General features: G+C 41.9%; 1 protein-coding gene across 1 annotated transcript in view; it reads left to right on the forward strand.

Annotated features, from left to right (window-relative positions):
• Positions 1 to 14085, forward strand: part of alx4a (ALX homeobox 4a) — a 51433-nt gene extending 37348 nt beyond the window's left edge. Inside the window, 5 exon segments of the mRNA XM_034191366.1 lie at positions 11070 to 11092; positions 11094 to 11207; positions 12433 to 12451; positions 13795 to 13889; positions 13891 to 14085. Coding sequence (XP_034047257.1) covers positions 11070 to 11092; positions 11094 to 11207; positions 12433 to 12451; positions 13795 to 13889; positions 13891 to 14085 — 446 coding nt within the window.
• The last annotated feature ends 4656 nt before the right edge of the window (positions 14086 to 18741 follow it).

The raw sequence follows: 18741 nt of genomic DNA on the forward strand, positions 1-18741 counted from the left end.
CAACAATGCTAACCACAAAACCATCATGCTTCCCAAGACCTAATACTGATTTTTGATGTGGTTACTGCACTTGGTTTCAGTGTGGAAGGTTCCTGGTTTAAACCCACCCCTGCCACATTCTCCATGTAACGGGAGTTGCAACAGGAAGGGCATCTGGTGTAAAACTTGTGCCAATTCAATATGCAGATCCATCTTAGATTTGCTGTGGCTACCCTGAGTGCAAACAAAGGAGCAGCGAAGGGACTTGCTATTTATTTTGTAATTTCAGTTCAATTTATTTTCAGTTTATTTTCATTTATATAGTGCCAAATCACAACAAAGATGCCTTGAGGTGCTTCACACAAGTAAGGTTTAATGTTACCTTACCAACTGCCAGAGCAAGCACACAGGTGACAGTAAGGAAAAACGCCCTCTGATGATCTGAAGAAGAAACCTCAAGCAAACCAGACTCAAAGGGGGTGACCCTCTGCTTGCTACCGACACAATTTACAAAACAACTTACAAAACGACGATACAGGAAATTTTTGCCGGTGCACAGGGATGGGAGGCTTGCAGAAATAAGACACCACTCCCATCTCTGGATGGAGCTGCACCTCAAACAGAGAAAAAAAACAATCAGCGGCAGAAAGACAACAAATACAGTATCATTAGTTAGCATTAAGCAACAAGAAAACATAAGAAATACTAAGGTGATCGCCGGCCACTAGCCCTAAGCTTCATTAAAAGACCCAGACTTTAGATAAAGTTGAGGCCACGGCCCGCTCCATTTCCTAATAAAATTAATTTAAAAGATCAAAAGCATAGTAACATACTATGCCAGTATGCTAGCCATACAAAAGAAGAAATAAGTGCATCTTAAGTCTAGACTTGAAAGTCTCTACAGAATCTGACTATTTTACTGATGAAGGTAGATCATTCCAGAGAACAGGGGCACGATAAGAAAAAGCTCTGCTTTGTAGCTGATTTGTTGGCTAATAGCGTGACGTTGAGAATGAGTGGATTTGACCAAGATCCCTAAGGACAACACAACAACCCACTTATACTGAATAGAGCATTTGATTATTAACATTTATCTCCTGCCCCGTAAGATAGTAAGAATGGGTTTTCATTTTTTCTTTGTGGGTTGTTGGTAGCTGATTGGTTAGGTTAGGAATATGAAAATTATCCAACCAATGCTGACAAAAAAAAAAAAAAAAAAAAAAAAAATCAACAACCTAGAAGGACTAGAAGGAGAGAGCATATCTCACCCATATTGGCCTCTCTTCATTGGCTTCCTGTTAATTCTAGAATAGAATTTAAATTCTTCTTCTTACTTATAAGGTTTTGAATAATCAGGTCCCATCTTATCTTAGGGAACATCGTAGTACCATATCACCCCAATAGAGCGCTTCGCTCTCAGACTGCAGGCTTACTTGTAGTCCTAGGGTTTGTAAGAGTAGAATGGGGAGGCAGAGCCTTCAGCTTTCAGGCTCCTCTCCTGTGGAACCAGCTCCAATTCAGATCAGGGAGACAGGACACCCTCTCTACTTTTAAGATTAGGCTTAAAACTTCCTTTTTGCTAAAGCTTATAGTTAGGGCTGGATGAGGTGACCCTGAACCATCATTAGTTATGCTGCTATAGACGTAGACTGCTGGGGGGTTCCCATGATGCACTGTTTCTTTCTCTTTTTTGCTCTGTATGCACCACTCTGCATTTAATCATTAGTGATCGATCTCTGCTCCCCCTCCACAGACATGTCTTTTTCCTGGTTCTCTCCCTCAGCCCCAACCAGTCCCAGCAGAAGACTGCCCCTCCCTGAGCCTGGTTCGCTGAGGTTTCTTCCTGTTAAAAGGGAGTTTTTCCTTCCCACTGTAGCCAAGTGCTTGCTCACAGGGGTCGTTTTGACCGTTGGGGTTTTACATAATTATTGTATGGCCTTGCCTTACAATACAAAGCGCCTTGGGGCAACTATTTGTTGTGATTTGGCGCTATATAAAAAAAAAAAGATTGACTGATTGATTAATCACTCAGTAAAGTGAGCTGTCCTTGAGAGTCTTGGTGAAACCAACCTGTCTGAGACACACCCATTTGGGATGTCCCATTCAAATGTTTTGAAAATCTGTTCAATTTTGCTGAAATTATCAGGGGCAAAACAAAGTGTGTCTAACTTATCATGTAGCACAGTTGCACAGACAGACTGCAATTCTAATGCATGTCTTCTTTGTGGGCTTGGGGCCGGTGGGTGATAATAAGAAACAAACCAAGAAAGGCCACTCAGAGAGATTGATACTTATTCATGCAAATTAATCTTTGTGATTCAGTGATACCATAATACAAGTTTCAGTGCGACCCCACACTGAAACACACAACTCTTCCACTATGTTTAATCCATATTCAACCCAAACTGTTTAGGTTAACACTTATGACATTGAATTTGACCTTTCAAGGTCACTCGATTAAAACTCAAGTTACAAAAAGTGAATATGTGTCTTCATATTAGCATTTAATAGTGACCACTGCTGTATCTGTAACCAATTCATAGAAACAGCCATTCTAAATATAAGCATTCAGGCAAAAGTTTAACCTTTGCTTGTCACCTTGAATTTTATTATTTTTCTCAAAATCAAAAATCTTTGTCCTTTGCTGAACCTCAATATTCCCCTAGGTTTTGGTTCAAATCAGAATTGCTTTCTTTACACGTGAACAGACATACGCACACAAAAGAGAATTGTTGGACCAACCCTAACAAAAGTGTTTCAGTTGGTAGCACTCAAATTAATTAGGCTGATCCCACTTAAGTAATGTTGACACTAACTTGTTAATATAATTTTGGACAAACTTACCATTTATTGGTGTGAAGTAATTTTCTTCTCTTTTTTCATCACAGGACTGTGTGCAGGTGTAAATAAAATTAATTTCCCAAAGCTTTTCAAAGACAGTCTTTAAATCCCTCATATGCTGTAGTACTGCTTGCAGTTAGGTTCAGTATTGTAGCACCTGAAAGTGACAGCTGAGAGTTGAAATGCGAATTTGGACATAATACTGGAATGCAACTTAAAGCTTTTCAACTGCAAAATCTTTAATTGCCACAATACATTAAACACACACACACACACACCACACACACACACACACACACACACACACACACACACAAACACACACACACACACACACACACACACACACACACACACACACACACACACACACACACACACACAGAGACTATTTCATGTATTGTCCTGTAAAAGTGACAAATTGTGCTTAGTGAATCCATCTATGTTAGACCACAGAATACTTTTCCTCAAATCTTCTGAAATCATGTGTGATGGTAATACAGCCACAAAATAAATTTTGTGACATTCTTGTTTCTAATCTGAGGAGTATCAGTACCTATCTCTGTATATTAAGAACCTGTCACTTCTTTCCTGTCTCTGTAGGTAAGGGCAGCACAGGTTTGACAGATACTAACTTGGCCACAGACTCTGAGCCTCCTGGAATGGACACAGCTACCATCACACGGTCAAGGCGGCCTCTGATAGACCGCCAGGCAGTGATTTAGAAATCCACTGGACAAAGGCGATGGCGGTGAAAGCAACAAGGGCAAGAAGAGGCGCAACCGCACAACCTTCACAAGCTACCAGCTGGAAGAGCTGGAGAAGGTGTTCCAGAAGACACACTACCCTGATGTTTACGCACGGGAGCAGCTCGCACTGAGGACCGACCTGACTGAAGCACGTGTTCAGGTAAGTCAAGACAGCAAGGCTGCTGCAGGGTTTAATTTTTTTAACCCCAGGGTCTTCAAGTCTTCGGGGTCTTGGTGCTTCTTGTTTTACTGAAAGGTTGTTTGGCTTGGACTTTAATTTTTATGATGACTGAATGTCTTTGGTATAAGATCTCTCTACACAATCCTTCGGTGTGTAGCTGCAGTGACTTGTCAATGAAGGAACGTAAGATAAGGTTTACAACTTGTAATGTGAAGGAATGTCAGATATGTGCAACAGCATGACCATATGGTGCTCTTCTCTGAGTGTCATCCAGTGTGCATCAGTGTTGAGAACTCCTGTAATTGGAAAGGTCCAAGAGGACGCCCAAGTAGCACCTGTTTGCAGCAAATAGATGGCAGTTTTCAGTAGGTGGGGGTGGCCCAATGGTTTGCCTATAGGAGGCTCCCAATTAAGACAAAGGTATAGTTCCCTAGCAAAGGTGGGACAAAGTCTACTGTCAAGTCATTCTCAAGTCATCAATCTGCAAGTCCCAAGTCAAGTCTCAAGTCAGCTTGCAAACAATTGGTGGTCATTATGACCTTGAGACTTGACTTGGGACTTGCAGATTCATTATTTGAGAGTGACTTGATGGTAACTTCGTTCCACCTCTGTTCCCTAGTGTAGTAGATGTGGTGATGAACAGCACCAAGAACATGTTCCCAGACCTGATATGATCTAGTTTTGCCCAATCAGTGTTTTTGATAGATTGTGTATTACATGTTGTTGCTGAGGTACTTATGTCCATGCTGCTACCAACAGCAGAAATGCTTATAATCAGGACGTTAGGGGAGGAACTCTTAATGACTTGTCATCATGCAATCCAGTCAAGTCTGGGACATGTCTGGTGCAGAGCTTCACCAACATCCATGACATCATGGAACCAACTCCTGGATGTCCATCCCCACATCTCTAAAATAATCATCCATCTGCTGCACCCAGGTGAAGCGCAGGTGTCTCTTTGGCCTTCTGCAGCCACTGGGGGTCATCAACACTCAAGCACCTACATGCTTGCCACATGACACCAGAATGTCAAGCTGACGTTTCCTCACAATGCCAGTGATCCTCCTCATCTTAGTCTCCCTAAGTAACCACTCATTTGATACAAGTCATTCAAGCAATTCACAAGGATCTGCCAAGAGACCTGAAACCAAACAATCCAGTCGTTGCCTTAGATCACTGGTTTAGTGTCAAAGTCTCACAACCATACAGTAAAGAGAGGAAAGACTAAAGGACTTGGACCTTCATTCTCCTGCAAAAAATCAGCACTGCCAAACACCTCCGTCCAGCAACCTCATAAGCTCTTTCCAGGCATCTCTTGATGTATCTCAAAAGCAGAGAATCCAGAGATGGGTACGGTCACTGCAGAGATACACAAACGTCTTTTCAAAATCAACACTTTCACTACATACAGATACACTTCTGACGCCAAGTCCAGGAAGTTCATTTAAAATGGACTTAATCAATGCAGTGACAATTGAGAATGTGGAAAATATGAATTTCTGCTAGAAATGAAATGTCTAGTGTAACTAATGTGCAATGACATTTCATATTACAATGCACTGCTGTTTGGTGCATATAAATTATAATATAAACAATAAATGTATAGAAACAATGCCACTGGGCTGAAAACGTAGATTTTGGAAGGTGTGTTTGTTTGAAAGAGTACAGTGGAATGTCTCTTTTCAAGTATTCGCTTGATAGCTGCGAGAACCTCTGAACCAGACGTCCTATCGATAGGTGTTAAAACAAAAAATGTTTAAACAATGCAAGCTCATGAATTCCTCACATCTGCTGCTCTGCAAAGATAACGTCACTAACAGAGCAACTCCAGAGATTTATCAGGTAATGTAGAAGAGGGAAGGTGGGGCGGGAGGGGACCAGGAGCTAAGTGAGGCTGGGCGTGGGGGGGTGGGTGGACTGAGGGTTGAAGTGCCTGGGCCTCAGATGTTCACTTAGAGAGGAGCAGACTTTCACCACATGTGAGGAGACGTGCTCTTCTCTCTTTCAGTCCCGAGCTGGTTCTGTTCTTGAGTCTGCCAGGTCATTTCTTCAGGAGTTAGTCAGACCCGGAGCCAGTGCAAAAACCTCGTACCAAAATTCTTCCAGTAACTTCCTACTTAGATTTGTATGCACACTCACACGGCACTTGGTGAACAAAAAGAGGCCTCTGTTTCCGTGTGCGCACACGTACGTGTGCGCTGTGGCCCACCAAAGCCCCTGGATTTTCAGTGTTTTTTCTTTCATTAACATCCTGTTCAGGCAAGAATGTGTCCCTGCTGTGGTCTCCAGAGTAGGTGTGAAAATCCCTCCATGGGCGATTGATATTTTAAGATTTGTTTCAGTTGGGCACAAATCAACCTGGGCGCTGATTGCAGTCTGTGTAGATTTTTGTGAAGTATTCATCATTTGCCAAACAGCGTTTTTACGTGAATCTCTTCTCACGACCAACTGCAGCATCACAAAGGCTTTGTGATGGAACACAGGAAGTGTGAGGGTTATAGTCAGCGCTGCTGGACACTGCAGCAGAACCGCCTGCTTCAGAGAGACGCGGCTTCACACGGCCCGACTCTGCCAGTGGCAGCCTTAAACATTCACGTTAAATAAAGATAAAAGACACGAGACGTCCAGCATTCTGCTCAGGTTCTCAAACCCAGAAATACAATCCCCAGCTCGCGACTTCTGCAACTCAAAACTGGAAATTAAAAAATAATAATAATTAAAAAAAAGAACTTTACTGCTTTATATTCAGAAGGTCAAACGTTCAGAATTTTATTTTGCTTAAGCATATCAACAGTGTATGTGAGCAGTGATTTTGTGACTGCAAGTGATCTTCTGATGAGATAAAAGAACAAGCGGCTTTCAGTTGGAAACATCACGTCTGGAGATATTTGCTTTTTTCTGTCTTAGAGTTTCAAAGGGAGAAAGTAAATTCAGCTCCGAGTCATATGTGCTGCAGATACATGGAAAGGCCAGGGGTCAAAGGTCAGGGGTTTCAACAACATCATGTCTCTCAGTTTTGCAGTTCTGTTAGTCCAAAGAGCTCACACAGCAGAACATCAGACATCTGCAGATTCTCTGATGAACACCTGCATTTGCAGGTGTTCATCAGAGAATCACCAGAGTTCTCAAATTGGCAGCACGGGGGCCAGACACGACCTGTGAGCCAGTGGTCTACATCTCATCTCAAATTCAGCCTGTACGATCAATTTCCTTCTGTAAATTAATTGTTTGAACTGGTTTCCTTGGATGGACAGAAACCGATCACTGGTTTTAAACAGTGCACAGACGATAAAAACATCCCATTTAATTTGACTGTCATTGACATTTTCTACAAATACAGCTGCACAATAATAAAATGAAATTAAATAGGAAAAGCAATTGTCATAAAGACCACTGGAACTGAAATGTCAAACGAGACACGACTTTTTAAATATATATAAATTAAAACTTTTGATTATTAAAACCTCTAATTCATAACTTTTGGGATAGATCAAACCACCTAACCAATAATGGCTGTTACTTCAGCCTATTCCTTTTCAGTATTTTATCCAAAACAGACAGATACAAAAATATCAATAAAATAACCCTGGAGGTCTGGTTTCTAAATGTAGATAGAGTAAATGTAAATAGCACAGAATATATTGCACAGTTTGTAAAATGTAATTTTGTAAAACCACAGTATATGGTGATTTCACAGAGGAAGGTGATTAAATGTATGTGTGAGCTGTTAAATTCTGACAACTACACGGCCCTAAGGGCCCCTTCACACAAAATACAATAAGTACAAATCAGGGCAAATCACACCGGAACAGCTTGTAGAAGAACCACGAAAACATTGAGCCGACGGGCAGGAGTGACGAACCTGCTGTGACGTGCGTGCAAGCAGGAACACTGCGAGCAGCTTTGACGTGTTGAGAACAATAAAATTAAACCAGCTGTATAATTAGTGAATATCACTGGGTGATATAAATAGTAAATAAAAGTGGGATGCAAAACAGAACCCTACGGTTAAATAACCCTGGTTAATTAAAAAAATAAATGCCACTTACGGGATTCGAACCTGCAATTTACAAAAACTCTGATGACCAGATACAAACTTTACCACTGCGCTACAATCACTATCTTATACAGGAGCATGAAGTGGCTAAAAATCAACAAGTAGATAAACATATTTTTTATAAAGAGAAAAAAGCGCAATGATAACTGACCAAACAACGTTTGTTATGGGTATTTCTGCAATATGTGACTGAAAGTGGCGTATTTGTCGCACTGTTGGCTTGTCATATATTCCTGCACAGCTCACAGGACACGCGTCTCGGGCCGGGCCGGGCCTGGCGAGTGTCTGCCCGACACGTGACATTCAGATCGCCTGCCTGCATGTCCCCGTGAACTGACAGTCCGTTTCTCCAGCCTGTCGCAAAAGCGATACTATGTTTTTATGTATTTCCATGTGTGGACAGCAAGCACACACACGTGCGTGTCCGTCAAAACACGATACGTGTTCTGCAGCTGTGGTGTCCAGAACTAGAGATGTCTCACAGCTGGTGGCAGCCAGCCATGCCCCTGTCCGTTCAGCGCACAGACCTAGATGTCACTCTGTGATCAGATGAGAGGTATCTCACTGCGGGGGGCGCACCAAACCACATGCACGCACATGTTGGGGGGGAGCGCACAAAACATGCACACGTGTTGTGGGGGGAGCTGACACTTGGCATGCCACATGCGTACTTGGCAACTCACAGTCATGGGGGCACTTAGACAAATTTCACTGCCAGCTTCACTGCCAATCGACCACATTTGTACTACGTGTGAAGGGGCCCTAAAATAGGAGTGAACACACAAGTACAGTGAAGAACATAATTGAGTATGCATTGCCTTTAAGCAAATCACACCATGCAGATTGCAGTGCACCGTGGTTTTGCATCACTCCTTTACTGGCCTGATTTAACAAAGGAAATGAGACACGACATGCATGATACAGGATTTGTGGGGAAAAAACACAACAAACCTTTCATTTAAAAGCCAAGAAATGGTAGCCAGGACTGAGCCTTGTATGTCTTTGTGCTTTGGTAAGAAAGCTGACATGAGTTGACAGCAGAGGCGGGTTATCAATCCTCTGAGCTGCTTGCTCACTTCAAAGTGTTTTCGGACCCCATACGGCTCTCCTGCTGGGGCCGGTTTGGCATTTCTCTGCTCTTTCTCTGTGGGGCTGTAACATAAATAAAGCCTCATTGAAGTCCACCAGCTACTTAGCTGTCAAGATCTTTCCCAATTACTGTCACAACGCCGCGTGTGCAGCACAAAGAATGTTCTCCCTCTATAATAGCCAACAGGCTGGGCACCAAAGTGCCTCTTGCTGGTGACAGTGAGAACAGCAGCGGTACTGACAGGGTATTTCTGGATGGTACAAACAGCTTTCAAACCTCTAATAGATTTTTCAGAACAATATGATGGAGGTGTGTGTGTTTTGTGTGTTATGTCAAAGATGGTACAAATGAAGATCTGTGAAAATGGTCCAGAAAGTTAGTATTAAAGTATCTCCTGAGGTCAGCATGCTTTTGTAGTTGCAAGAGGTCATATTATGCAAATTATCTTAATCTACATTTGAAAGTTAGATACAGTTGGGGGTTTATGTTAAAAATCCACAAAATTCCACAAATCTGACCGTGCATGTGGACGTTCTCCTAGTAGAAGCAAAATGTTTTGTAAACCTTTGCAAAAACCTTGTAACTGTTAGATGGCTTAAGCAGAGGGTCACCCCTCTGAATCTTGTCTACTTGAGGTTCTTCCTCAATATCATCAGAGGGAGTTTTTTCTTACCACTGTTGCCTGTGTGCTTACTCTAGGGCAGGGGTAGGGAACCTGTTCCAGAAAGAGCCATGAGGGTGCAGGTTTTCTTTGCAGCCACTGACTCCACCAGGTGATTTTACTGATTAATATCACTTTGAGCAGATGGAATCAGTTAATCAGTGAAATCACCTGGTGGAGTCAGTGGCTGCAAAGAAAACCTGCACCCTCATGGCTCTTTCTGGAACAGGTTGCCTACCCCTGCTCTAGGGGTTGGTAAGGTTAGACCTTACTGTGTGAAGCGCCTTGAAGCAGCTTTACTGTGATTTGGTGCTATAATAAATTAAATAAATTGAACTGAACCTTCTTCTCAGCTCCCCTCTGTGCCATTTGTTAATTGTCTCTGCCATATAAAACTGGATGTCATTCAAAAACTCAAGATAAATAGTAACAAAACAGAGCTCATAGTTATGGCTTCAATTCACTGCTCCAGAAGGTTGGAGATCTTCTTGTTGTGGATGGCTGTTCCATCTAGTCATCCTCTGAGGTCCACAACCTGCAGGTTGTTTGGATTCCAAACACTCATTCCACTGTCACATCAAATCCCTATCATCAAATCTGTTTTTTTAGTATCTCAAAAACATGTCCAGACTCCTGAACTCACTTCCTGATGTCTGTCACCTCCCGTATGGTTTACTGCCGTGGAGTTCTGTTCAGTCGACCCTCAAAGCCCTGTACAGGCTCAAGTATGTACAGAACTCACGCTGCTAGGGTTCTCATCATACTAATCCCTGGCAGCACATCGCTCCCATCCTCAACGACCCTTGATGGCTTCCTGTTAAGCCCCGCGCCACCTATAAAATCCTTCTCACTACAAACACCTTATGTCCTGCTCTTCAGGACCTAATCGAGTTTCTTCCATGCTTACAAACCATCTTGGACTGTGCAGTCCATAGACAAGGGTCCTGCTCTCTATCCTCCACAACAGATGTAACATTTGGAGACAGAGCATTCAGCACAGCAGCTCTTACTCTCTGGATAGTCTCTTCCATAAATGATCCACTGTGCATCTTTCTGGAGACCTAAGAATCATCTGAAATTAAAGCTGTTAACCCAGGCCTGTGGTCTCCAACTGTGCCCCCCTTTGTGTTAAGCAAACTTAAATATTTTGAAAGGCACTATTTGAATATTTGAATACTTTGACAGTTTAACATATTATTATTATCATTTGGGGTCTAGGCCCCAAAGTCCCATTTTAAACTCGACTACAACTGGAAACTGTGTGATAAGACACTTTGTCTCTCTCTGATAAAAATCAGTAACACTCTTCTTATATTAGATTATATTATTTTACATAGAACTTTCTTAATCTCTTGGGAAGTCTCCCTCAGGGAAATTGAGGTTCCAGCAGCATTGTATTAGCAGTACACAGGGTAAGAAACACACAGAGCATCAAAATGAAAGTAAAAAAACAGTTTGCAAATATAAATATAATGCCAGTATTTTGACATTCAGACCTGTTCACCTTTCAGGTGTGGTTTCAGAATCGAAGGGCAAAATGGAGGAAGCGGGAGCGTTTTGGTCAGATGCAGCAGGTCCGAACACATTTCTCCACAGCCTACGAGCTTCCGCTGCTGGCCCGCCCTGAGAACTACGCACAGGTACAAAACATCCCCTTAACTCCACATCACCTTACTGCAGAACCTTCGTCCTGCACACTTTTGCAGAGTGATTCCTCCCTGCAGGAAGTATTTGCATGCAGGAACAGAAATGATCGCGATGCCTTTAATGACACTCCATATCATCAATTAAGCAAAATCTTTTCACAAAAATTCCAAAAACCTGGTGTAAAGTCAAGCACAACTAAATTTTTTTCCCCTCAAAATTCTATCACAATACCCATAATGACAACAGAAAAAACATTTTTGATTTTTTTTTTTTTGTAGATTTCTTAAAACAAAAACAAAACAAAAAAACAAAACATAAAACAAAACCTACTAAGAAATCACACGTACATAAGTATTCACACCATTTGCTCAATAGTTTGTTAATGTACCTTTGGCAGCAATTACAGCCTAAAGTCTTCTTGCCACAAGCTTGGTGCACTTTGGGCAGTTTTTGCTCATTCCTCTTTGCAGCACCTCTCAAGATCCATCAGGTTAGATGGGGAACATCGGTGCCGAGTCTGAGGTCAAGAGCACTCTGGAGCAGGTTTTCATCCAGGATGTCTCTGTACAGCTGCATTCATCTTTCCCTTAATCCTGACTAGTCTCCCAGTTCCTGCCGCTGAAATCACCCACAGCATGATGCTGCCACCACCATGCTTCACTGTAGGGATGGTGCCTGGCATTCACATCAAAGCGTTTGTTAATTGTTTCTCGTGGTCTGAGTCCTTCAGGTGCCTTTTAACAAATTCCAGGTGGGGTGCTATGTACGTTTTACTAAGGAGTGGCTTCCAGCTGGCCACTCTATCACAGGCCTGACTGGTGGATTGCTGCAGAAATGGTTGTCCTTCTGGAAGGTTCTCCTCTCTGCACAGAAGAATGATGAAGCTCTGACAGAGTGACCATCGGGTTCTTAGTCACCTCCCTGACTAAGGCCCTTCTCCCCGATCACTCAGTTTCGACAGGCGGTGAGCTCTAGGAAGAGTCCTGATGGAGCCAAACCTCTTCCATTTACAGATGATAGAGACCACTGTGCTCATTGGAACCTTCAAAGCAGCAGAAATGTTTTCTGTTACCCTTCCCCAGATTTGTGCCTCAAGACATTTCTATCTCAGAGGTCTTCAGGACAATTCCTTTGACTTCATGCTTGGTTTGTGCACTGACAACTGTGGGACCTTATATGTAGACAGGTGTGTGCCTTTCCAAATCATGTCCAATCAACTGAATTTACCCCAGTTGGACTCCATTAGGCAGCACACTCATTTGAGGGCGTGCGCTAAAGGGTTAAAATATGACGCAATAATCCTACATCTGGGGACAGCCCTCGTCTGTTCCCATCAGAAACACGGCACTTTGAGTTTTTTTGGCAAATTACACGGAAAACAAATGAAAATGCAAAGAAAACAGACGATGTGGTGGAAGTGGACGTGACGGTTTGTTTATGACCCATTGAGGATGGTTGTGCAGGCGAGAGACCACAGCTACTCTGTCATGTGTGTAGGCTAAAACCTTACCGACATGACCTCTCCCATTTGTCGATCTTCCCTTCTCCACTGGAACTGAAAACAAGTGCACTTTTTGTGACTGTGTCGGTGACTGCAGCTGTACACCATTTTCCATGTGAAGTGATGCTGTGTTTGTGTTGTGCAACAGCAGGCTGTCCCGGAAGTGGTCAAATCACGAGATATCACACAGGAGATCAACGAGACTGTGCTGCTCTATTAAGCTGTAGAAACATCTCAAGGATGACAGTGGAATTCTGAGCTTCATAGCAAATGCCGTGAATACTTCTGTACATGTGATTTCTTAGTTTTTTATTGTTAATAAATCTGCAAAAAAAAAAAAAAAAAAAAATTCACATTGTCATTATGGGTATTATGTGTAGAATTTGAGGAAAATGAATTTTCCTCCATTTTGTAATAAGGCTGTAACATAAAATGTGGAAAAAAGTGCCAGTGCTGTGAATACTTTCCAGATGCACGGTAACATGAACGGATTCTTGACCCATGTCTGCGCTACACTCTGCTCGTAAACACAACAAACCTGAAAATATATTAAAGCAAACATGAGACACGGCCTCCAGCTGATTGTAAATCCTTGCCATAGCTATTATCAAATTCACTTAATGCATTTGTTAGCTACAGGAGAGTAGAGGTTTATGCAGAAAAACCATGTTTCAATATAATTTCTGAGATATAATCAACAATGTATTTTCAAAGTATGTAATGTATTTTCATGATTTTCAAAAACTGGAGAGCCTACACACAAAAAACATTTTCAAAGATGACCTTTGATTTGACCGTAGACCTTGGCAGCCCTATGATGTGAGAAGAAGGTCCACTGAGTTTATCAGTCTGTTTACATCATTCCCAAAACAATTAGTTGAATAATCCAAGCTCTTTGAACTCAGCCTTATTTTGCACTCAGATTACACATCTTTTAAACAGCAAAGTGCATTTGGGCACATCACATATGTTAGAGAGGGCCCTTCTGACCATAGGAAATATGTCACAAGCATGATCCGTAGTTTGTGTCTTCTTTAACATGTCAACTTGTGTCACCATTACAGATCTCAGAACCCTCCGTGGATCAGCCGGCCGCAGTGCAGCATCTCCTGTGAGGGTTGTGTCGTGCCCCTGTGACCCGGTGACACCCTGTATGACCCCTCACTCCCACTCAGCCGCTGGCGGTGGTGGTGTAGATTCCTGGGGATGCCAAGCCCGGAGGCCATGTGGGACAGGCTCACATGGGCAACCTGTTGGAGGATCTCCTAGCCATCAACACATACGATCTAACCTGGACCCGGGACCGCAAGTCTTCCAGCATTGCATCGCTGCGCATGAAGGCCAAAGAGCACAGTGCAGCCATATCTTGGGCTACATGATGCGTTTGTATCGCTGGCTGGGGTAGTCTTTTCATCCCTGAAACTTTTTAAACAAACTGACACAGGAAGGCATCAAGTGTAAAACTTTAAAAGCAACGGTGACTACCTTCTTAAAATAATTACGCAGATGATTTGGTCAGATCAGCACACGGCGCTGCTGTGTTTAGCGGGTGAAAGCAACCGCTGGAGTAGCTCAAAAGCTGCAGCATAAAAAAAATAAATAAAAAAAACACACCAAACACCTTAAAAATGTCAAATCTATGCACTTTGTCCAAAATACAGGAAGTTGTACAGGGCGTTCGTATATTTAGTTTTCAGTTATCATTGTCACCATGTATTTAAATCCAAGTGTTTATGCCTTCAGTCATTTTGTTGCTGGTTTTGATTAAAAGAAAAAGGCAAGCATCCTCATGCAAAAAAACAAAAAAAAAATCTATTATTATTTCATGCTATATTATACTAAAGCATTATCACATGCAGGAATGAAGACATGCAGCCATTCCAGATATGCAGCACATCATCTCCAGAGTTAAAGCATCCACCTCACCGTGTGTATTTTGGTGACTAAAACAGTTCTGACAGCATTTTGTAGTCCAAAACAAGTCCGTTTGCGTGTGGTCGGAGTGACAGACCCACCTGCAGCCCTGCCTGAGCGTACCGACGTGCACGGTGGATGAATGTGGTGTAGTGTGGGAGTGCGAGGAGAGGCACAGCAGGCCCGCTGTTCTCAAGGCCTGAAGAACCTGAGAGCTGCAGCACCGAAACACAACCAGCTATATTTCAGGATGAGGTGCTCAGAGCCAGACGTGTCTGTGACCCTTACTCTGCGGAGCTTCAGCAAAAGACTGCCTACTGCTCAGTCAGGCTGCCAGAAATAACAGCGGGGGCCGGCAGCAGGACAGCCTCTGAGGCTGGTGGAGGAGCGAGCTGAACGTGTTGACACTTTTAAACACCAAAGGATGTCAGTGTTTAACAGGAGCCAGTTCACACTCACCGGATGGCTGTTCACATCTGTTAAGTGTTTTTTGAAGATCATGCCCCTGAAGCAGCTTTCTGCCCTACATTAATGTATTTCTTCTTTTTATTTTCCCAGCTTTGAATAGAAATGCACTTCATTCATCTTCAGATTTTATTCTGTCTCACTTGAATGGAGCTGAGTCTTTCTCAGGCTGTCACATGCATTTCCCCTCACACATACACCCATTCTCTCATCCTGTACACATACAATCCCTATACTCTCATGTATAAATTTCCCAAGGTCAAAGCACATTTGGTCCCCTCACATATGTTTCGCCTCTTACATTCATTCCCTCATAAATCTGCATCCCATCTTCTCACATGTATTCTCTCATATATGTTCTGCACTTCACTTACAAGCATTCACACATTCACCCAAATTCTCCTTCTTGTGTTCACCCTCTCAAATATACATTTTCACTGTCATGTGACAGACTGAATGCATACTTTATGTGGCATATACAATAGTGTTCAGAATAATAGTAGTGCTATGTGACTAAAAAGATTAATCCAGGTTTTGAGTATATTTCTTATTGTTACATGGGAAACAAGGTACCAGTAGATTCAGTAGATTCTCACAAATCCAACAAGACCAAGCATTCATGATATACACACTCTTAAAGGCTATGAAATTGGGCTATTAGTAAAAAAAAAAAAAAAAAAAAGTAGAAAAGGGGGTGTTCACAATAATAGGTAGCATCTGCTGTTGACGCTACAAACTCAAACTATTATGTTCAAACTGCTTTTTTTAGCAATCCTGTGAATCACTAACTAGTATTTAGTTGTATAACCACAGTTTTCATGATTTCTTCACATCTGCGAGGCATTAATTTTGTTGGTTTGGAACCAGGATTTTGCTTGTTTACTAGTGTGCTTGGGGTCATTGTCTTCTTGAAAACACCCATTTCAAGGGCATGTCCTCTTCAAGTATCTTGACATATCCAACTGATCCATGATACCTGGTATGCGATATATAGGCCCAACACCATAGTAGGAGAAACATGCCCATATCATGATGCTTGCACCACCATGCTTCACTGTCTCCACTGTGAACTGTGGCTTGAATTCAGAGTTTGGGGGTCGTCTCACGACCCTGTGGCCCTTGGACCAAAAAGAACAATTTTACTCTCATCAGTCCACAAAATATTCCTCCCTTTCTCTTTTAGGCCCGTTGAATGTGTCTTTGGCAAATTGTAACCTCTTAAGCACATGTCCAGAGGGATTTTGCAGGGGATTCTGCAAATAAATGAGCTTCACATAGGCGTCTTATAACTGTCACAGCACTTACAGGTAACTCCAGACTGTCTTTGATCATCCTGGAATGATCAATGAATGAGCCTTTGCCATTCTGGTTATTCTTCTATCCATTTTGATGGTTGTTTTCCATTTTCTTCTACGCGTCTGTTTTTTTTTGTGTCCATTTTAAAGCATTGGAGATCATTGTAGATGAACAGCCTATAATTTTTTTGCACCTGCGTGTAAGTTTTCCCCTCTCCAATCAACTTTTAACAACTACGCGTGTTTTTCTGAACAATGTCTTGAACGTCCCATTTTCCTCAGGCTTTCAAAGAGAAAAGCATGTTCAACAGGTGCTGGCTTCATCCTTAAATAGGGGGACACCTGATTCACAACTGTTTGTTCCACAAAATTGACAAATTCACTGACTGTATGCCACACTACTATTATTGTGAACACCCCCTTTTCTACTTTTTTTTTTACTAATAGCCCAATTTCATAGCCTTAAGAGTGTGCATATCATGAATGCTTGGTCTTGTTGGATTTGTGAGAATCTACTGGTACCTTATTTCCCATGTAACATTAAGAAATATACTCAAAACCTGGATTAATCTTTTTAGTCACATAGCACTACTATTATTCTGAACACTACTGTACAGCCCCTCATACTCAGCGGAATCCTCCTTGGACAAAACACTCATAGTCCTATTTCAGAAGAAGAAGAAAAAAGCTTGCCTCAACGTAGATTTAACATCCGACTAATGGTTGTCAATGTTTAACATTTTGTGAGTGTTGTCATGTATGCAGTCAGATGGAACCAGTGCAAACCGTGACCTTTGTTACACCCAAAAGTACACTTTCACCATTAGTGACTGAAGTACTGTTGTTTTACTGCGTACTTTGGAGAATAATTCAAGTTTCTTGAAGGTATTCATGTACAAGCTCCACTCCTCCAGTACTATGAAGGACGAGACGCTGCAGCAGTACAGATGCTGCTTGTGGAATCGTACACAGTTGTGCATTACGTTTAGCACACGTCATTCCGATTCACCCCTGTAGTCCACAGTCCATAGTATTACGGGAAATACAGTGCTTCCCCGCCCTAGTTTCTTTTTGGCTTCAACAAAGATGTCTCACAGACTCTACTTCTGCCTGAACAAAACGTCTCGTGATTGATTTCCATCCAAGAGCTGGAACATATTTGATGTGTTTTTGTACGACTAATCGTACAAATGTGGGCAGCAAAAGATCTCATGCGTCTGTTGTTTTCCCTCACACGCGGGCCACAAAAATTTGGAAGCATACAAACATATTCCTGATCGAAATGATCATGTTGACGCCCCGGGTGAACGCGCATGACCTTGTAGACAGAAAACAATTTCCTCCAACTTCCTCCACCCCCCTCCGCCAACACTGTTATTTAAATGGAATCATGCAAAATAGTTCCTTTTACAACATTGATTTCTCCAATAACTACAAAATAGTAATTACTGCATTGTAGAACATTCAAGTACTTTTAAATATTTTTTTTTTATGTGAGAAGAGCATATTTGGTCAATCCCCCCAAATGAAATCCAGAATAGGCCCTTGGCTGTGACAGAGGCATAAGATGAGATCACCGATGCCTGCAACATGACCACAAATATCTTAAAATGTCAACATGGTGAATTTATTCAAAGATTCTTTTTTTTCTTCTTTAGAATGTTATCAGTTTTAACAGAATGGACACTTTGAGAGTGCACACCCACGCTTACATATTCATGCAATTAATTCTTTGATTTAGCGATATGTATATGGGTCTATGTGACATTGACATTTCTCAATTCTGTCCAAATGAAACCAATGGCCTTTAGTTTGACCTTATAATCCACTGGCTGAGGGGGTCCCCGTGGCCATAAGTTTCCCCTAAATTTTTCTTCATATCTTTAAACTACAAGCATTAGAGATATCAAAAACAGCTGGTTAGACTTTGCTACCCAGCAGCGAGAAAATTACATAATCAGCCACACCCACTTTCAGCTTCTGTAGCTGTATTATTCAGGGGTAAGGGAAACATAAATTGGAATATCTTGAGATTTACAAATCAAAACCAATGTACCTCAAAATGATTTGTATTTGAGTCCTATATGCAAATTAGGTCACCTGGGGTCAAAAGAAAGTGGCACAATCTAAGTACTGGCAGTAATACAAAGGGAAACGTGTGCTTTACTCCGTATACTTGAAGAAGTTACCACCCCTAACTGTGTGTTTGATTTAGAGAAAACTGTTAACAAGCTTTTAGGCTCATTGGTTATATAACACAAGTGAACAATAATCCAAACATTAACACACCTAAGGTTGTAAATACCATATGGTCTCAGTAAAATAGCTACATGATTTTATGCTGGTTTCTTCAGCCATTTT

This window comes from Thalassophryne amazonica, chromosome 2 (assembly GCF_902500255.1).
Source record: "Thalassophryne amazonica chromosome 2, fThaAma1.1, whole genome shotgun sequence".
Lineage (NCBI taxonomy): Eukaryota > Metazoa > Chordata > Actinopteri > Batrachoidiformes > Batrachoididae > Thalassophryne > Thalassophryne amazonica.